Source organism: Numida meleagris, chromosome 4 (assembly GCF_002078875.1).
Source record: "Numida meleagris isolate 19003 breed g44 Domestic line chromosome 4, NumMel1.0, whole genome shotgun sequence".
Classification (NCBI taxonomy): domain Eukaryota; kingdom Metazoa; phylum Chordata; class Aves; order Galliformes; family Numididae; genus Numida; species Numida meleagris.
In genome coordinates this window covers 6,534,472-6,555,950 of record NC_034412.1, presented here as the reverse complement: position 1 = coordinate 6,555,950, position 21,479 = coordinate 6,534,472, and the positions used below count along the sequence as shown (strand labels likewise).

Sequence of the window (21,479 nt, the reverse complement as noted above, 5' to 3'; positions counted from 1 at the left end):
ATGGGCACCAGCATGGGGCAATCCCCTCTGCTTGAAGGGAAAGCAGTGTTGTAAAGGAAGAAAACTGGGAGCTGTGTGGCTGTACTGCTCCCAAATATGTCCCAAAAGGGACAGCTTTTGCTGGGGACAGAGCAGAGCTTTCTGCCCAACAAAGACTTTGCCACACTGGTCCCACTGATGGTGAGTGCGCCCAGATCTGCTGTGGTGGTTTCCATGTGAACTGGACAAATTGATCCAAAAAATATTCACAGAAACCTTTGTGAATTCCCTGTTGCATCAACACTCCTGATTTCTTAGCAGCAGGAGCTATAAGGAAAGTCTAATGAAACAAGCCAGGTCTGAATGCAGAAGATATTGAAATCTGGAAGATTTAATTTAATATTTTTATTACATACCTTTGGAACCCTGATTATACCCCCGCCCTTCAGGCATTTATTTACCTAAGGAAAATTATGCTACTGATTACAAGATTGCAGATTCATTTTCACTGCTTAGAACTTTTTTTTTTAACAGCTCGTGTTACACTTGCATGACTTATAAAGTTTCATAACATCTTGAAATTTTTAATGCTATGTTGCAGAAAGGTACTTATATAGAGATGAAGGAGGCAGAAGATTTGCTTTGCAGTCTTTCTGAGAGGAGAAATCTTAGTTTCTTGGTTTGGATAGGCCTGTAAACGATTCCTTTGAACTGATGGGCAGTGAATTCACAGCCTGCATTTGTCCTTCAGACTAAGTGCGAAGTGAGAAACTATGAGAGGTGCCTTTAAACACAGCATAAAAGGAATGTTTTCTACGGGGGAATAAAAATAAATTATGCAGAAATCATGACTGTAGTGTGTGTGAAATCAGACCTGCAATATCCCTATGGTAAATACATGACAGGTAGGACAACATATTAGAAGAAAACACGAGTTTTTCCAATAAATCATTGCACCTGGGCATTTTAAATCAGAATTCACTTCAGCCAGAACTGCGTACTGAGTTCAGGTCAGGAGAGATTTCCAAAAGTATTATGATTATTATCTAACAATTCAGTTAATAAGAGCTGTAGAATTGGATTAGATTTTTGTCATTTCAGATGTTACAGCAGTAGGGACCTTTGCCTGACACAACATCATGAATATTGGATGGGATCCCGCAGTGCCGCTCCTCCACGTTATGATATTATCCAAGGCTGAAGGTTATGAATACATGATTTATGTTGTTCACTTTTCAGTTGGTAAAAACAAAAAAGCCACCACCCCATAATCAAGTTCCGATACACAACTAGATATAATATAGCTTTTCTTTATATATATATATCTGTATATATATCAAGTAAAAAATCTAAAATAGTTGGAAGTAAAAAATGAAAAAATAGCTGATTGTGTTATTTTCTTTACAGTGATATGGTAGCAAATACATGACAAATGAGTAATAAACCTTTACATAAGGTGTTCTGGTCCCGTCTCCATCATCAGGGCTCAGACTGAAGTAGAAAATGGAACAAGGTGATTTTCGTTGTTGTCGTAATATTTTTTTTTTTTGGCTACAGCTTCTGCAGATGACAAAGATGCTGTTGGTAAGTCAAGAAAATTATAGTATTAAATAAATAAAACTCCAAAGTGTTTTGCAAAAGACTGTACAGACCATAGGGTCAAATTTACTTCTGAACTGGGGGAGCTAACACATAGCATCACCAAGTCCTAGTTAGGCTGAAAATACTCGAGCTTATCCTGGCCTCGCAATAGTCTGTGTTGTGCCACTTGCTCATAGAAAAACCTCTGTAGTTTCCCTAATTTTTTTCCCCACAGCCAATAATAAAAAGGCAAAAGCAGAAATCCATTGACAGGGCTGAGTCAGAGGTGAGACCTCAGTGATGCACGAGTCATTTGCTGCCCTTTGTCCAGGTGTGAATTCCCCCAGAATCCTTTACATTGAAAAAGTCAATTGACTGAGCTTGGCAAATGGTCACACTGAGCCCAAAATAGACAAGAAAGAAGTACAAGTCTCAGCATCAAACAAGATGATCAACACAAACAGTAATTTTTTCAGTTGTCTGCATAATAATAACATCATGTTTGCATATAGAACAGCTTTTGCATTATTGCTCTACTTATAAGAATATAGTAAGGAACTTATAACAGACTTGCACATTACAAACTTAAGGTTCTTTGGTGAAGAATGAGAAAACAGTATTTTTTCTGTAATTAACTCTTGGAGAAGTTTTCATTCTTATCTGTTGATCCTTTGGATTCTCTCGCAGAGGAGAGAAAGGTACTGAGTCAGCTTTACCATTGCAACGATGGCAACACCACCGATCATCATGCATGTGGGCCAGAAGAGCGAGTGGAACAGCACGTTGGAGCTGTACAGTTTGGTCAATATCACGTTTTTCTGAGTGCCCTCAGGATCATAGAAGCAGGAGAAGCGTTGATACTTCCGGAAGTTTTCCATCACAACGTTCACCATTGACATGGATTCCTCGTAATTCTTGCCGCACTTGGGTATGTACGAACACTGGGGAGAAACAGGAGGGAGAAAAATGCATCTCCAAACCAGATACAATGTCTGTTTTCAGGTGGCAAGCAGGAAAATCTCAAGATGATTATGCTTTCTATAATAAGAGCGCAATACTATTAAGCTAATAATAAATTAATCCCAGACAAAACTCAATATTTTGTACATCTACAGAATTTCCCATTGGAGAGCCTACAAGTGCTGTACAAACATTAATGCTTTAATCTGCACAGCGGCCTCGTGAGATAGGTGAATACATTATTATTGCTAATTTACACATGCAAAAATGAAACTGATGAAGCACCTCTTCATCTTAAGTGGCACGCATACCCTTGCAGTGAGATGGGTAATTGACTTGCTGTAAATACGAATCTGGCAGCTCAGGTCTGGCTTGCATGGGATCAAAATGATCTCTGTAGTCATGGGAGTTTGCTCGCAGAGGGAAAGGCCAACAAGAAACCTTAACACAAATCTTCCATTAGGGGCAGTGCCTCAGTTAAGGACAAATAGAAAGCCAAGGAGAAAATGCAGATTTTCCTAGTGACTTCACCTCTTGCTGGAGCTCAGCCCTGGCTCTTGGGCTGTTGCTAAACTTGTTCTTGGGCCCTGCCTGCACTGCTGGTCTTGCTTGTGTGGGGTGATAGTTAAATTTAGATAACTTAATGACAGCAAGGGAGTTTTTTGAAGGAAAAGAGATGTCTTTATTAAATTAATGCAATGTGTGGCTTTTTATTATTATTGTTTTAAGTTATAAACTTTATAAATGTCCCTCTGTTCTTTTTCATGACTACACTGTGACTTTTCATAACGTACTGAGACAAATCTCTAGTCCTAATAATGATTCAAGGATTAACCTCATAACAGGATTTGATTGATTCATTGGCAAGTTTATTAGCCCAGAATGTGATCTGCTGCACGGCAGGAAGATTGTCTGGAGTTAGCCGACTGCAGCATTGAGGGTAGAGCATGTCGGCCTGCCATAATGAATATTTCATAGAGCTCTAGAAATTAAAGATGGAAAATATCAGGGCAGTAGTATCTCATCCATCTTCCTGCTGGTGCAGGGCTGCTCCCCCCAGGATATTCTCTTGCACTCTGCCCAGCTTTGTCTTAAACGTCCAAAGCTGCAAGCCCTCTTCCAGTGTCTGTGACTCTTTAATAGATCATAATCTAGTCAGTAGGGGAAAATTGTCAGTGAAGCTGTACCTAATTTTCTTTTAGTGAATCATCCTATCATGGTCCTGGCAGCAATATTTCCAGCTCTGATGCTTCGTTGGCTTTTTTTTATTGCAAGTTTGGTGCGAGATATTTTTGTTTCTTGAAGTCACAGCTGCTACTGTCCTGAGAGAGGAGACTGAATGGGGACTTGGCCGCTCTTGCACAGTCCTCTCCTCTTGTCAGAAAACAGCAGACATCTAAAAGCCCCAGTGATGACAGATTCCTGGAATCAAAGTCTGCAGAAATGTCCCAAGTGCGCAGCGGGGAGGTCCTGAGGATCCTGGCTTCCTGCAGGCTTGAGTATTCTGCAAGCAGTTTTGAAGCAGACCTGATGCAGAAGCAGAACTCGAGCTGTTGCTTCCTACGCAGAGCCACCGGCCGTGTCGGGCTGGTTGGGCTGCCTGAGCCAAGTGGGTTTGAAGTGATGAAGCCATGGAAGGCAGTCATGCAAGGGAGCTTGATATGCTCTGCATCACAGCCAGGCTCCTCGTGCCAAAATCATCTAATGCTTCAAGATAACGGGTGCCCTTCGCTCCATGTGCAAATGTCCTTGTTTCAGTTCTGAGCATTGCGTAGGTGATGGGCAGGCAGGAAGGCAGACGCAGATAATGGGATGCTTGCAGTGTTTTCTTTGGTTTGATTGTCATTTAGTTTTCTCCAGTGCTTGGCAGGGAATTTTATATCTGCCATTCTTATGCTGTGTCTGTGAATGTAAACTACTAAAGCTGCGCTGCTTTATTACAATTCTGCATTGCCAAACACCTGGAGGTCTGCAAATATGGAAGTAAACTTTGTCTGGACCTCTGTCTCAAGTAAGAATTCTGTGATAAAACATGGGAAAAGTGCCTCTTGTGTTACCTGCAATCTGATCACAAAGAGCACATGCTGTGTAGTTATAAAGAGGACTTGCTAGATTTCCAGCCCTACTTTTCTAATTTAAAGGATTGGGCAGTTTGTACAGGTTATCTGCCTCTCAACACATCCAACCCAAAGCCAATTAAGCTGTGAGCATCTCCATGGATGGAGACCACACAACAACTCTGGGCAAGCACGTCACTGGTTCTGATGATCCTGCTTGCTTACCTCACTTATGAAGCATGGATATAAACCAGTGGTGACATGAAAGGAATCAAAATGATGTACTACGGAATGGAACTGGGGCTTTTGGAGCTGTTCTACGCTGCTCAGCCCTCCCTTGGCATCACAGCTTGCTCTGGGTGCGGGGCACAATGCCCAGTGTAGCTCCCTCACTGACTCTTACAGTGTCTGGCAACCAAGTAAGAAAAGCATAGCCATGAAAGTATTTAAGCTGCCGTGATTGTAGTATTGGCAAGGGACTGGTCTTGCCTTAAGGGCTAGAGATGAAGCGCAGACAGTGAGAGCAATGACAAGCCATGAAAAACTGAGGATGCTTTTCTGGGATAGGCTTGAGCAGCTCAGCTGGCATCCATTTACTTCCCATTGAGACTGGCAGCGGCATGCCGTATGTCTCAATATAAATGGCACCTGTTCCTCACCGTGCCATGTGGGAAAGCAGCTCCGTTAGGTACCAACTCTCCTAGATTAATCATTATTTAAAATCAAAGTGCATTCTGCTCATTTTGCTGCTGGCAAGAGGGGAGAGATGGGCTGCAGGTGCTGCTTGGCATGCGCGGTGGTGCACAGCGAGGCAGGGGGACCTCTTGGAGGTTGTGTGTGCTGGTGTATAACATCTCTGCACATCCTCATCTGTGTCGGGGCTCAGTGAGCCAGGACAGGCTACTGTCTGGCTTGTTTGGCAAGGAGGAAGATGGGGAATGCAGACCTGCAAGGTAGGGGTGGGTAGAGGAATAGGGGGAACCACAAAAACAGTCCAGTGTCTGGTTAGGGTGAACAGCTTGCTGGGACATGGATGCAGGGGGCGGGGTGGATTTGCTGGGAAGGTGTGATGAAGCAGGAAGAAGGTGGTGAGTACTGAGCATGGGTTGAACAGGTGTGGGGTTTTTGGCATTTCCCTCTGTCTTTTGGGAAAATACCTTGCTATCTAGTCTGTAGCCATGCGTTGTGCTAAGGCTGTGATAACCCTTGGGACTGAAACGGGACATCCTTCCCCTGATGTCCAAGGAGGGGAGATTTATAGCAGGAGTTGTTCCAGTGCCTCTGCCACCTAATGCAGATCTTCAAAAAGGTTTGGGAAGAGAGGGTCCCTGCTGAAACGGGCTGTGCTGGCCTGAAGCGTGGAGGCTCTGCTGATCCCAGCCAGGTATTTTACAGACATGGCGAGCATCCATTGAAAACTGTGTTTGGATTCAGGTCACATAGCCAGCAGCGCATGAGGAAAACCTAGGAATCCTCTCGAGAGCAGAGCTTAACCTGTAAAACAACCTTGGGCCGGAGGAGTATTAACTGTGCCCACATTAAATTAAGAGGTGAAGGTGTTTGGGAGAATTTCAAAATCTGTTTTTGGCAAACAAAAATCAGTAGCAGAATGTGAAGATTTATGCTAAACCTCCTGATTTACTTGAACCCAGTAGAGCGCAGAGACTGGTCTGATCTGTTTTAATCAAATCACTGGGTTTTACTTCTGTCCCAGCAGAGAGTCAGGTCTGCCCTGGCTTGTGGGTGCTGGAAAATGGGCTGAGGGTGCCTTATTTCTGCACTGATGGGGTGGAATGGGGACACTGCTGCATTTCACACCTCGGCTCCAAAGGACTTCGTCTCTCAGCCACAGGAGCTAATTATCCAGCAGAATAACCAGCCCTGCGCAACCACTCGGTGCTTTGACTCTTTTTAATATCACTTCATCTTAATATACAGAAGTAATTTGGTCTCCTGAACTGCTGCCATAAATAGAAATACAATAGGTTACATTGTCAGCTGCTTGAACCGGGACTCTGCCATTGCGGACTGCAGCATGCCTGTAGTTCGGGGTTCAGTGACCTTGGATAACTACGAAGTTAAAGCCTCACGACTGAGCTGCATCCCATCTTGCTGCAGCCCGTGGTCCTTGGCACCCAGCGCTGGGGATGCTCGGAAGGGGAAATGGTAGAGGGATGTGTCACAGCCCCATCTGTAGCATCGCAGAGGCAGCTCGCAGCCACCTGTGAGCAGGCGCTGCTCGGAGCGGTGCTGCCTGCGAGCCGTCTGTGCGCTTGCTGCCTGCGTACCCGCTGCCTGCATCGCAGCCTCCAGGCAGGAGCTGTCTCTGTCCCACCTGCACTGAGTCATGCTGGGTGTCACACTTGCCGAAGCAGAGAGGAGAGTTCTTCTGTTAAAAGTATTTTTGGTTTCAAATTCTGGAATTGGGGAAATTGTGTGAGAAAAGGGACTAGCATCTTAGTCTGCCTTTTATTATTATTTTTTTATCTACATCTTATATCTTGACAGTCTCTTTTCTGTAAACCTTTAGCATATTTGCACCATCTGTGACCCCAGCACTGGGGGGTATGAGGGAGGCATCCTCCCCGGGACCATGATACCGTGCAGGATGTGCTGTCTGCATGGGGTGGAGGGAGGAGAACATCCCCCTTCAGTGATGGAAGCTCTCTCTGGGCACTGCTCTCTGTTTTCTCTGTTCTGTGTTTACCAGGGAAGCAGGAGCTGCAAGCCTTATATCACTTTAAAACAGGGAATAGCTATAACACAGTGAGCTGCCCTCCAGAAATCCATTTAGGAAGAAATTTCATTCTGTGCTCCTACCTCAGAATTAATTTTCATTGTTTCTTCGGTGTGGTAGAGCAGAAGCTTCTGGCCAGAAGAAGTGAGATTGACGTACACCTGCAGGCAGGGGTACTGAGAGATTTTCCAGCAGTCTGGGCCGCAGCTAAACGAGCAGTTGAAGGTTTCGGTGATGGATGCGTTGAGAAGCGAGCACTGAGCTTCTTCCGTCCAGACGCTAAAGCAGAAAAAAGGAGATGTCAGAGCATGGCTAGAATGGGCGATAAGCACAGACTGCAGCTCAGAATTTCCATCAGGGATATACGTGGGGCATCTTGAAGGGCTTTGAGCCAGGGCTGGAGTCTGAAGAAGGTATGTCTGAGATCAGAAGGAATCAGCAGAGAAGGGGAGAGCACATCACAACTGGGACTGTGTGATGGGATGCTGTGAGCCGAGCCCCAGCCATTAACCATGGCATCCAGCTCAGCTCAAGAGGGAGGACAACTTCTCATTGCTGGGGTATGGGCATTCACAAGCAGATACCTGCAGAAACCCTTCTTTTTCTCACTTCTGCCTTTGACTGCTGTTTTACTAATGTGTGGGGATAATAACGTAACACCTACTCGCAGCAGACTTGTGAAGTTGGAGTATTTGATACTTCACAAGTGCTTCGGGTATTTTTTCACATAGTTTGTTATATAAATCAGCTTTCCTCACGAGCAATTTTGACCTTAGTAGCCTCTGCAGTTGACCCTGGTACTGCTGAAAGGTCTAGGAGGGTGGTTTGGAAATGCAAATACTCTGAGATACTTAAAAGGCCTCGATCCCTGTCTCCAGAAGTCTAAACTTTGCCTGGATTTAAAAAGGGACAAATACCTTTATTGCACAGATAAGATGCTGGCATTCAGCTCATCCTCACATATCATGGCTCCTCTTCCTTATCATGGCAGGGTCAAGGAGGAATGTTTTCTGGCGGTTGCAGTGATATAATTGAGGAAATTCATACCAATTAACTTCAGGCACTTATTTTAGGTATCTAAATACAGACCCTGTCATGGATAAGCCAACATCTGCCAAGTTTTGGGCAGTGCCTCAGTTGGGGCATGCAGACCAGCGTTTTGATCCACAGTTCCACTTTTTTCATTCCCTTAACTTTGCTGATCAGAGCAGAAAAAACATTGTTGACAGTCTTATTACTGTCTAGGATGGATTTTAAATAGGGCTGGTGCTCGAAATCTGCTTTCCAGTACTGCTAATGAATCACAGGCCAAACTTTCTGCTCTGTAGCAGAGAAGGAAGCCAGAGAAGGCCTTGGAAATATTAAGTACAATACAATAATGATGAAAGACGATACTTCACTTTCAGCAAATCGCTGTGTTTTGGGAGGGTTTCACTTGTTAACGTGAAAGCAATAACCCACACGGAAAACAACATCCAGCAGCTGGATTTCTTTCCAAATTAATTCTCCATTTTTCATTTGGAAGTGTATTTTTTCTCGAGGCCGCTAAATACTTTTGCTCTCTCTCTGGAGTTTTCCTGGGCTTTGCAGCAAAGCGCTGGGGGGCTGACAGGGTTCAGCAGGCAGCAGAACAGCTGATGTGGATATTATGGTTGCCTTAAACTGTAGCAAGGCTAACGTCTATGAATCAGATTTCGTCAAACAGGGATCTAAATTTTCCCTCACTTATGCCTGCATTGCTCAGCTTGCTTTCACTGTCATTATGCCTAATTTATTTTAGGAGGAGGAAATGCAGAATATGATCTATGTTGACCAAAAGAGAAGTTATGCAACTTTAATAAAATCGTAAGGACAATCCATGACAAGTCAGCTGGAGCAGGGTGTGTGAGCTCAGGGTAACCACACCAAAATTACCTTTGCATGTAGGACCGCAGCAGGGTGATTCCCAGGAGAAAGTACATCATGATCGAGCACACCATCATGGCCAGCCCGAGGAGTATGGCCCGGTCTTCTCCAGCTTTTAGGGCTGTGACTGTTTTCCTTTTGTCCAGTAGATCGTGATCCCTGATTTTTTGGTAAATATTTCTGAGATTGAAAATAATACATTTGTATGTAAAGTTCATATTTAATCAACGAACCCTCTTTAGGGTGGGCAGTTCCACCTCCAAACCCATCTTGTGGGAGAGAAAGGCTTAAGGGTCCTCAGGTGTCCTTTTTCAATGGATTCACTCTGACCTGGTGGAAATTATTCAGCTCCAAAACAAATTACAGCCGTTTCTGAAAAGGTAAAAACCTCTTATTGTGAATATAATGATTAGACACTCGTGCCAGCTCAGTAAGTCCTTCTTTGGTGCAGCTTCATTGGCTCAGAATAGTTATGCTATAGATGAATTTGATTTCTCAATGCCAATTTAGGGTACTATAAGATATTTATTTATGCAGGGTGTCTTTTCTTCAGTCAAATATGATAACAACACTCATGTTACTGTATGTGGGATATAACTTGAAGAAAGTAGTCACTGACATTTTGTGAAGGGACAGTGTTCTTTCCTGATTCCCTACAGGTTAGTGGTCTGGGAAAAGTTCTGCCCTGAGCGTGACTCAAGGCTCATGAAACACTTTGGGGATTTTGCAATTGATTTCTGTGGGTTTATTTGATTGGGAGCTTATTTGCTTTATTTATTTTAAAAATATCTTTCTGGAAGCTCCATTACTCATTACATTGAAAACCCTGGCAGAAAATTATTCACTAAAGCTATTTGTTCTGGGATTAAAAAAAGCAGATACAACAAACCATTCCCCCTTCAGCAGAGTCCTTTCCATTTTCTAACCGTAAGTCCTCCTTTCATCTCTGAGCCTTTGATGATTCAATGGGTCATGAGGACACAATGGTGAAGAAGGAAATATTTGAGTACATTTCAAACACACTCAAACTTTGTGGGTTTAAAATGTACTTACAGACCTGAGGCTGGTCAAAATCTCCTGTGTTTTCTGTTACGGTTCTTTAGAATCATCCAGGCAGCACCCGAAGCGTGAGAACCGCACACCTCTGAGCCCTGGCACCACCATAACACGGACATGGTAGTACACGCGGAAGAGGTTCCTCTTCTACTGTCTGCAAAATGGCAGGTGAGCAACATCAACAACACTGCAAACCCTCCACTCCTTTATGCTGAACCACCAGCTTTCACTCAACCTTGGAAAGAAGCACTGTGTGATGACAGACCAACCATATCACTTACAGCCACCAGAAGGGATGAAGGAATACAGTCGAGGCAGATGGAAAATCATACATAAGCACAGTAAAAATAAAAACAAAAAGAAGTTTAATCACAAACTCCTTAAAACTGGAATTGAATTTGTGTTTATGTGAAGAGTCACAGTCAAACAAAGCACAGGTGGTGTGGGGTTTTATAGCAAGAACTGTGCTCAGATGCCACTGCAGTCAGTCCCCCATAACTAAGACCTTTTGATATTTCTTCATCCTTCTGTAATTTACTTCTTTGGCTGTCCATGGTTTCTCTTCAAAACCATCCTTTAAAGCTTGTCAGTGTTTTTCTAGTTGGGAATGAAATGGTAATTCTGCCTGTCAAAATTTTCCCCGGTGCTGGGGAGAAAAATGTTTTGTGAAGTGGTGGATGCCATTGCCTTCAAATAAGTGACGTAGAGTAATAATCTGATGCTACTTTTTTATGATTATTTGTCAATCTGTGTTTAACTCTGAGAGCTGGTATTACGATTTGCATTGCTCTCAAATGGAAGCAGGCAGGAAGGCAGAAATTGTCATGCAGTTCCAGAACATTACCCCATCACACAGCATAACTTATGTCAGCGTGTAGACATAAAACACAGAGCCATAGCTCACCAGTGTCACCAGAGCAGCTAGGACATAAAAGGGATACAAATGGACAATTTAAAAACAAATAGCTAATTGAGAATGGTTGCAAATGCTTCCTACATGGCCTTGAGCCAAGAGTGCGAGGTAGAAAAACATGGACTGAAGGACGTGTAGAATATTTTGCTGCTAGCAGGGCAGCCTGAGCATTGCCTTAGCAGCTGTTATACCCTGCCCATGTGTTTGCTGCTCTGTGGGGTGGGTTTTGAGTACGTGTGAACTTTTGGCACAGCCCAGGGACTGGGAGAGCTGGAGGGGAGCTGTGCTCGGCTGGCTGATTCTGTACCCCAGGGCTGTCAGCACACAGGTCACTGCTCATCTCACAGACTCCATCTAATAATTGTGATTACCTATGGCAACTCCCCAGATACGACACTGATGTGGAAGTGGGTGTATTTTGTTTTTAAGGATGTCTCAGCTGTCAAAACACAAGGTCTCTCCACCTTCTGTAAAGACATTTAATAGAAAGCAAACCTCCAAGGACAAAAGGTCTTCGCTCTCATCATCATTTTCAAGCTGAAGTGTTCCCTTTGCCAAATTGCTCACAGGATATGGGCTGGCTGCTCTCCCCTGGTTCAGCTGCCAGAGAGGAAACCTCGGCCATGACCATGCCTGAGGCGGACAGAGCAGGGCGGTCCCTCTGCAGATCTGGCTGCAGGGCAGGGATCCCACTGCAGGGCGGTCAGCAGCTCCATATGAGGCCATCAGATGGAGGGAGAGGAGGGTGTGTTATGTTAGTCAGCCTGAATGCTACAGCCAAGGAGAAATACAGTATCTAATCACCTTCATAAAGAAGTTCCATATCTTCTACAGAGCTGCTCGCATTTGCTGCAGCCAAGACTTTTCTCTGCCATCGTGGGGGACAGATGTTTTAGCAGTAGCTAATGTGAAGGACTAGGCTTGCCACTTGCTTCCCACCTGCTCTGTGGGCTGCAGGGCTGTTGAGATTCCTGTCTGCTGGTAATATTCAGAATGACTTTGAACCTACATCTTCTTCTCTGATACCACAGTTATTATGCAGAAGTCATATGTCTGATATCTACTGATAGCAGAAGTCCTTGAAGAAAAAGGTCAAAAAACTCTCATATATTAACCACAGAATTCCTAGTGCTCAGGGGATTTTCTACTCAGAATCCAATTTATTTACATTTTTCCTTTCTGGGGATGCTTAGCTGCAACAGTTCTTGTTATTTGAGGTATTGCAACAGGATATCTCCCTGGAACTCGTGCACGAACCTCTGTGGTGGCTCCTGTCGCTAAGAATGGACTTTGCTCAGTTTCCTACCTGGTCCCCTCCAAAACAGACCAAACGGAACTGCACCCAACCAGTGCTTTCGTTTTTCAAGCTTATTGCATTGTGGAAAACATAACAAACAGCTGAGAAGTAATGAGGTCTTGGCTAGGTTTCCAAAGCCTAAGAAGTGGCAGTTGGGGAACAGCAAATTTCTCAAACATAGCAATGAATGCACTTCTTGGCCTCGGTCCTGCCAAAGCAGATGCCCAAGAGACACTCCCCACCCTGGAGAAGGCAATTATCCCTCAGCAAGTTACCTGCTGCTGCAGCAGACTGCTGTTTGCTGCCATAAGTTTGCTGCTCCAGCTGACAGCCTTTCTGTCTGAAGCTTAATGAGCACAGGATTCCTAGGAAAGGGTCATGTAGGGGATGTTATCTGTCTGAAATGTACTGGTTGTATGACATGGTGCTGCTGCCAGTGACCTTACACCTGTTAAAATTGCCGTCAGCCAGCAACGGGTGGGTTCCTCCCGTTGTGAGCACTTGCTCCATGTTCACACCTCTCTTCTGCAGTCCTGAGGCTGCAGTCAGCACTCTCCTGTTCTCATTTTCTCTTCCTTCAATCCCTTCTGACAGCTAGCAAAGGTACCTGGAATTGCCACGGCCTGTTCGTAGGGACAGAGGAACATAATCCTGGGGAAAACTCAATTACAGAAGAGGCTTGCAGAAGTACGGAAGGCAGTTAGATGTCCAGCTCCAACTGAATGTCCATGGAAACCTTCTGCCAAGATCAGGTCCTCAAAATACTTATTTGGGATTGGATTATCCAAAGAGCCGAGCACCTCTGTGGCATTTAGAGCAGAGTTCAGTGAATTAGCCAGTCCTCCAAAGAAACCCGACATCCTGCAGGCAGCTCTGGTGCCTGAACTCAAAACATATTTTCCCAGGCAGATGCCTGCGGTAATGTCTCATTAGAATAACTGACGAGTGTGTTTTGCTAATTGGCACTGTAGCTGCACTGACCTCTGGTTTTGTTTCACTGGAGTCTGATGTTTTGTGATTGCAGTTAATAGTGACTGCAAGGAGAGCTGAAGGAGAGGAGGCAAGGGAGAAGGGGGAAAGAAAGGAAGGGGAAATGTGTTCAGTGGTGACAAGATGAGCTGTCCAGCAAATCTCACTACAAAGCAGAGAGATTTTGGAAGGATGAGCCTAAGCATTACTGCCAATTGTTCTCTTAGCAATGATACTTAACTTCTCTCATTCCCAACTGGGTGCTGCCTTTGTCTGTGGACTTAAAACTTCTCCTTCCCTTTCCTTCTCTTCTGTGCAATTCCCTGCCCACGAGAGACCCAGTAACTCATTTATTCCCCTATCCGTCAGCCTATTTCCTCCAGCAGCACCGCTGAACTGGGCTGGACCAGAAGCCAGCCACTTGTCCAGCTGTTTGTCATCAGCCAGCTGCTGTGCGGTGTCATGCACGCATGCTCCCCTTGTGTGCATGCACAGAAACAGGAAGCATCTCAGGCAGCTGGATGTATCACACTGATGTGTAAAGGGGAGGTATAGGTGTCTGGGGGAGAGGAGGCTGTGAGCTGTGTCTGGAGCAGGGCGTGGGTGTGCTGGGAGCTGGGAACAGGACACCTGTGAAGGGCATGGAGCTATGGCTGCAAACCTGTTCTGGGGATTAGTGTGCTTTAAAGTGTGCCGTGTGCTAACCTCAGAGCAGGACCTCAGAGAGCAGCTGGGGGGGAACGAGGGGCAAGGGGCTTTGCATCCCTCCTCCCTCCCCCACTGCCACCACTGTAGAGCAGTGACAGGTCATGGTCCCAGAAATTCCAAACCCATCAGAGACAACCATTGATGCCATTTACCTTTTCTCATCATGTCTGTAAGATGTAGAGCTCCGGCCACTGGTCCAAATAAACATTTTAGAGGGTTGCCCAGTGTTGGCTTTGCTTGCTGCAGTGGCACGATGGAAAGACCTAGGGGAAGAGGGATAGTCTTTGTCACTGCTCATCCAGTGCAGCAGACCAAGTTACACCCAGATCCGCTGTGGCTGTGCCCAGGAGGGGTTATTTGATAAACTTGAGCTGAGATGTAAAATAATGAGAATGACAAATTGGCAGTGGGAATGAAGGATAAATCTCGTTTGCCCCCCTGGTGAAAATATGCTCCACACTGCGCAGGCTTTGCATCATGAACAAGAAATCATTGGCAATTTAAGAAAAGGTAACAGCTGCATCCAATGTTATGGCAGTATTTTGTTGGGAAAAGTGGCTGTTGTTTAAGCAAATGCATGCTTATTGCAATTTATTGGCTGCACAGTGTCCCTCAGTGAGATGAGGCTCTCAGGAAAGGTGTCCGAATGAGGCAGAAGTATGAGACATAAATGCAGTGTTTTATGGAAATGTATCTGATGTGACAAAGATGTCTTTTCCCACAGAAAATTACTGTCCCGAAACCGTTTGGCCAGATCAGGTAGAGCTTTCTCAGAAGTTAATAAAGTATGGTTTGCTTGCTATTTCAAACTGGGCTTCAGGGATTTTTCTCCCAATATCGCTTTTCACAAGATTTCTCTAAAATCCTGCAGAATAAGCTCCTGCCTGGGGCTTCTTTGTTTCACAGGGGTGTGAGACAGGTGGTGCGTTCTCCGCTTTGGCCCTCTGGGGCTTCTGAAGAGGGGAAGGTCTGAGGGGTTTCATTTTAACTTTAACCCTTTACTGCAATTAGATCTCACAAATGAGAAATACAGCATTGAATGGACCTCAGGAAGTGTTTCTCTCTTTTCTGGACCTGAAGAACTGTCCTGATTTAAGGCATATTTGCTGTATCTACTCCTAGAAAGTTGTGGATACCCTGGATTAACTGAATGCGAACAACTATCGTTCTAGATTGTAGCTTCATTGCCAGGCTTAAAGTATAAATGGTATGGATACTGCTACTGGGGCTTCCACTCCCCTCACAGCTCCTCCTAATCTGCTCCCGAGTGCAGTGAAGTTGGCTATAATCTCCATCTCTGGAAATTGGGCCATACAGATTCACTGTATTTCACGTTATTTCTTTGCTCAGCACTTTGTGCTTTCATTTCTCTCTGAGAAAAGTTCAAGAAAAGAATCAAATATTCTGGATACCAAATGCTTTAATGCAGTTGTCCATTCACTGGAGCTCACTGAAAAATTCACCTGGTTGTTGATGCTAGAGAAGGTGCTTGAACTCCTCAGCACCCCTTTCCTGAAAAAGTCTGTAATGCCACTATCTACATAAACATGCTAATTTCAATATTTGCATAGTGATGAACCTGGGAGAATACTGAAATCCAGCTGAGGTGGCTGCGGGGAAAGACAGGCATGGCTGGGAGCCAAAATCCATGTGTACACAGATGGGCTTCTGGGTGACATAGCAGAGCAGTATTTGGCATGGCTTTGTGCTGCATTCATGCACAGCAATTTGGACAAGAAAGTGGCTGCAAAGCAGGGAGACAATGGAAAGAGAATCTTCTCTGGTCTTTTCCCCTTGTCCATAGTCATCACTGCAGGTCTGTGTGCCAATGAAACCTCTTTTCTTTCTTTACAACCACAGTAGGTAAGTACTGGGGAATAAACAATAAGAAGAAGCCCTTCTTCCTGTAATAACTGTAGTTTAGGTGGTGAAATAGTATCTATCAGCCACCAGCTAAGAAGTGTTTTTAGAGTGATCACAGACAGAAATTTGTGTTGTAAGACCTTGGGTCTAAGCCTACTCTGGTGTTTCTGCACCGAGCAATGCAGGAGAGTGCACAGCAGCTACCTGAGGGCCTGGAGGCCACAATGGGTGTTGGACTGAGACCTCTGCCGGGCTCAGGCCCAGGGGTCCTTAGTGCTGGAAAATAAAATGTCATGTTTGTATTTACCACTGCTGCCTTGAGGGTGCAGGACAGAAAGCCTGGCTGGCTGGGCTGCTGTGGCCTGATTGCTCCAGAGATGGTGGTGAATGCTACCAGAGTCTGTTCTTAATTAAGAAAACCTTGGGCACTCATTAGAGGTGATCAGCAGCTTCTGCTCCCTGCTTGAGTCGGCAGAGCTTCCTGGGCAAGGAGTAGCCCCACAAGCTCCAGGGCACATCACTCAAGAGCCAGAGGGTGACGGCTGGGCAGTGAGGGGCTGTCCCACTGGGGGGATGCTGAAGGGGAAGAGAGGTGTCCTTCCTCCTCTAACATCAGAGGGATTTCAGAGTCCCTCATGGTGCTGGTGCCTAGAAGCAGACCATATGTGATAACATTAATGCTGCCTGCTTCATTAGCTGGGCAATCCGAGGTAACGGTCACTGTTTAACACACAATTGCACACTTAATCTTGTGTAAAATTCTAACTCTGATGACATCACGGAAGCTGCTCCGGAAGTCAGATGGAAGTGACTAAATTTATATCTCCTTTAGGCAGAGGCTAGCTCTAAGGTGTGACATCTGGTTTTTCCCACTCACAGCTATGCAGTTAACTGCTAAGCTGAGATTCTCCTGTCTGCATCCAGAGATGACCCTGGGGAGTTTGCTAGACCTGGTATGGAAGTAATGTAAGAGCCAGAATCAGGACGAAAGCAGAGCCTGAAACATCCAGCTCCCAGGTATGGCCCATTGCGAAGGGGTAGATAGAAATGGGGTTGCACCAGGGAGAGGTTGAGGTAAAACCCAGTGTGGTAGTTAAAACTCAGCAGGCCAGTACTAACTGGCAATTCCCATGTTGTGACACTATTCAGAGGGCAACTTTTCTTCAAAATGACTGTTTACCCAGCAGGGCTCCATCTGAACCTAGTGCCTGCTTGCCTGAATTCCACTTGTCTGTGGCCGGAGCATAAGAACAGCAGCATGGACCAAGAAGAAAAGCAATAAGTTAACTTATAAAAGGAATGCATTCACATTAGTGGAAGACAGTTACCACTTAGGGAACATTTAACGCCCTGCCAGCAGCAACACTAAATCGTGAAGCAGCAACAGCAGTATCAAATGGTGTATTTCTGCCTCGTGACCAGACCTTGCTGTACTCTGAGCTAATGGGCACGGTGCGGGACAGAGCGACATAAATAACTGCTCTTGTTGGAATATCCCAGGAGCTCTGGCTGTACTCAGTGACTAATCCAGCCAGCAAACGACCTTGAATTTGGGGTTCCTCATTACAGCAAGTGAAAACTGGACAATGGGGAGCTGGTGCTAATGTACTAATGAGTTCAGGAAGACTGATCGCTAATGATGCTGCATTAATGATTTCACCTCTATTTCTGGCCCTTCTCCTAAATCTCCCTTGAGCGAAGAGCTACGCATTCCACCTGGTTTTTTGAGTTGAAGGAGGGTGATGCCTGGGACTGATCTTGCTACGCTCCACTGGCACAGATATGGCTAAGATGCTCCATGTCCCAAGGAGAAGGATGAGACTGCTAGTTACAACTGAAGCCATCACATGGGGATGTAGCTTAGCTGTGTGCAGAATACAGGGGCATATGGTTTTCTTTTCAAAGGTAAAATTTCTTTTAACTTCAAGTCATCCTTTATAATTGTTAAATCCCTCTCCCCAGTATATACAGGAGTCAAAGGGGAATTCAGAAAATCTGAGTCATACTTCTTTACTACATGATGACATCCAGTAAGTACTCACTTCAAAATTAAATATTCCAAAGCAACCTCAAAATCTTCCAGATTTTCATGTCATTAATTTTTTTCTCCAGTACTGATTTAGTGTTTTGTGAAAAACCTTCAAGCCTTGTTATTCAATTATTCTTTTCAGCCCTCAGCTTCTTTCCCACCTGGCTCTAAGGTCTACCTGCCTGGTATGAGTCTAGGTAGTCCACACAGCACAGATGCAGACATTATAGTCTATAATCTTCCTGATCTTTTTGGCTCCTCTACCCTCTTCTTCCCCAAAACATCTTCCTGTCCATTTCTATCTCCATGATAACTTGTTTCTCTCATCCCGGCTGCAGTGAATCAGTTTTAAACTATTCTGACTTAGCTGATCAAAAAGACAACTTTTTGAAGGAATTCTTGCATACACAGGTCAGCTACAAGACCAGAAGCAGCTGCTTGTTATTGCAAACAAGAGAGTTGCATCTTCTCTACTTTGGTGCCTTCCTGGGCCACCTCCAAGAGATCTGAGACTGTGCCTCAGCTCCCTCATTCGCCCAGGGGCTGTGCCAGTCTCCCCGCTGTACCTGGCAGAGGACACCATCAGGCCACCTTCAGCTGGTAGGGAAACTAGTGAAGAACCAGCCCCAGTACTCCCATGTTTTGGTGCTGCTGGGTTTGTAATCCAAGCATGAGGCAATGCTTCTCTGGGCACACTGCAGTCACTGGGGATAATTGTCCCCTTTGCCTGTGAGGACTCTGCAGACATTTTTAGCTTTCTGTGCTTTGTCAGTTGTAAATTAATTTGAATTTACGTAGCAAGTGACACGTTCAACAAGCACTGTATTCATCACCTCTGCTGCTCCTGGGGTTCAGAGATCACCTGTAACATGGGTTAGCTTTGGGAGGGGGTGCAGCAGGGTCAAGTGCTGGGTCACAAACCCCATGTCGGAGAGCAGAGGCAGGTCCCATCAGCAGGGACATCCTCTCCAGCTCTGTGCAGCTGTGCCTCAGTGTCACACTCTTCCAGAAAAGACCTGGTCTGAGAAGTGCATGTTTTTTAAACATCCCTGAAGAGATGTTTCATTTGAGGAAGGCAGCAGTAAAACCCTGTTAAAACTCTCCTTATGTGGGAACACAAAAGAGGATGACAGGGAAGGCACCAGCTGCCGTTAGGAAGCCACAAAGGAAGAGTAGGTTGGAGAGTGCTGTGGCTGGGAAGAAGGGTGAGGGCAGGGAGAGATGAACAGCTGCAAGGCAGCACCCCAAGGAAAAGCACAAACAGCCAGAGCAGATAGGGCAGGAGCGACTTTTCTCCCACCTAAATCCTTGAGTGGGTCAATCATTTTTATTTCCTTTGAGTCCGACCCAGAGCCATCAAGAGCACCAGCCAGAACAAAGTGAAGGCAGAGGCAATGCTGAAAGGACAGCCCAGCGGGAGCTGAATGCTCTGGTACTATTTATTTTTGAGTCCACATTTGGATTAGCTGTAAAGAGCTGTGTGGATAAGCAAGCAGGCAATTACAGCTGGGACGTGCTGCTCATGAATGGAAATGGCTCCAATCTGCTCAGGACATATTGAAATTCTAATTCAGTTAGATTCCTTTAGTTACAGCGCTCATCACAAGCACTAAAAGCGATCGGATTAAAAAATAAATACAAGTCGTATGCTGTCTTTGGTCTGCCTTCACTGTTATCCTTTCTCCCCCTCCCCTCCCCTGTGTTAGCTGTTGTTTGACTTTATTTTCTGTGGCAAAATAGAGTGGTCTGCATTGAATAGCTTGTTAATTTTTATGAGAGTCTGGCAGTCTGCAGCTGGCTGAACGTGCTCGCTGCTAACAGGTAGACAAATCCAGAGAATAACTGAGGTTTCACATGTCATGTCTTGCTAAAGGCCATTACCCAGTGGTGTTTGTATTACTGCAAAAGTCCAGGTGCAAAACTGAGGTGCAGAGCAAGGAGACTGTTTGCACAACTAAGGAACTGTCTTGATGAGGAAAGGCAGATTTTGTAATTCCATCCTACAGACCCAACTGAGGCATGGAGCTGTGAAGTAAGCATCTCTGTGGCAAAACCAAAAACCTAGTTCTGACCTCACAAGCATCCTTCCTGATTTTCTTAGTACAAAAGGGTAAATTTTGCAGGATAACTACTCTGTGGTGATTTCTTATCTTTTCAGAATGCAGACTTCACTACCCGTAGCCTTTTGTTACTTGAATATGATCAGCTGTTGCAATCAGCTTCACCAAACAGAATTTTGTGTCCAAACATCATAGAAGAATACTGGAAATATTTTTTTCATGTATTAATTTCATGCAATTTCCACTTTATGTGTCTTCATTTTTTTAAATGTAATTCGGTAGAGGATGCTTCCTATTGGCTATGGAGTCTAAGTTATGGACAATACAGCTACATCTCCATGGACTGCTGAACTTCTGTTTTATTTGCTTTGCCCACTGGTAGGGACCTCTAGGTCCCTTGTTACAGACAGAAACCTCCTGTCTAAGTGGAAAAAATACTGCAAAATCCTGTTTTTTACAGGAAAGGTGCATGACCCAGAGAACAATTTCCAGAATAAGAAGAGGGAAGCATTTCTGATGGATTCATTTTCACAGACCAAATCCAGCCTGTGGAAGAAGACTGAGAGAAAATTAAAAATGAAACAGGGTACAGTAAGGCGGAGGATTAGAAAGACAGGGAATGTAACATATAAGGTAATAACAATGTGCTCACAAAAGAGAGAGTAGGAATGTCTACATATTGCACAAAAGTAGTCATGAAATCTACAGAAGTAGTTAAATGAAGTGGACAGGAAATCTGGTGAAGTGAGTCAAATAATTGCTGAGATGAGACTGATGAGCTGGGCTTGGTACAGTGCTGCACCAATCTGTTGGGTAAAAATCAGTGTAAGAACCAAATCACCTGCTTTGTGGGTGAGTTTAGAGCATGATATGCTGGATGGTACAAGTGCATACATAGCCTCCTTAAAAACACCAATAGCTTGAGAGCTTATGAATCTGTATAGAAGTGTTCTTGTAATATACTTTTTAGCATAAAACCAATTTTTCTTGAAAGAAAAAAAGATGATGAGAAAGAACAAAAGTAAAGTCTCTATAAGAGGGAACAATGTGCCTATGCCCTCTATGCAGTTTTGAAACAACAAAGAGAACAAAATCTCTGCAGTCCTCTGAGGCCAGCAGTGCTCTGAACAGTGAAAGGGCCACGTCCCCAAAACAAAAGCCCAATGTATTTTGGTCTAAGAGTGAGAACAATGGCAGGAACAAGCACAGATGCTTCCATTCCTCATATGGCAATAATCTATATTAATTACAGCAAGCGTCCAGCTCCGAGCAATGTCACTGCAGTGCTATTAATGTTGAAGAGTATTGAGTTTCTAAGGAGGTGAATGTCTTTTTCTCTCCCTAATCATGATTACTTGGTTTAGT

General features: G+C 44.7%; 1 protein-coding gene and 1 long non-coding RNA gene across 9 annotated transcripts in view; one reads left to right on the top strand and one right to left on the bottom strand.

Annotated features, from left to right (window-relative positions):
- LOC110398166 (calcium-activated potassium channel subunit beta-2) overlaps positions 353–21,479 on the bottom strand; it is a 116,767-nt gene continuing 95,640 nt past the window's right edge. For 5 of the 8 annotated variants that reach the window (XM_021395587.1, XM_021395590.1, XM_021395591.1 and 2 more), the window contains 4 exons: positions 14,315–14,425; positions 9,229–9,399; positions 7,398–7,593; positions 353–2,501 (listed from right to left, as the gene is read on the bottom strand). In XM_021395587.1, coding sequence (XP_021251262.1) covers positions 2,217–2,501; positions 7,398–7,593; positions 9,229–9,399; positions 14,315–14,425 — 763 coding nt within the window. In that variant the 3' untranslated portion in view covers positions 353–2,216. The remainder of the gene's footprint in view (positions 2,502–7,397; positions 7,594–9,228; positions 9,400–14,314; positions 14,426–21,479) is intronic. The other 3 variants (XM_021395588.1, XM_021395594.1, XM_021395593.1) reach the window with 3 other exon arrangements.
- Positions 2,350–10,651, top strand: LOC110398170. Its single transcript, XR_002438241.1, has 2 exons — positions 2,350–2,488; positions 10,323–10,651. It is a non-coding gene; the product is annotated as an uncharacterized LOC110398170 (long non-coding RNA).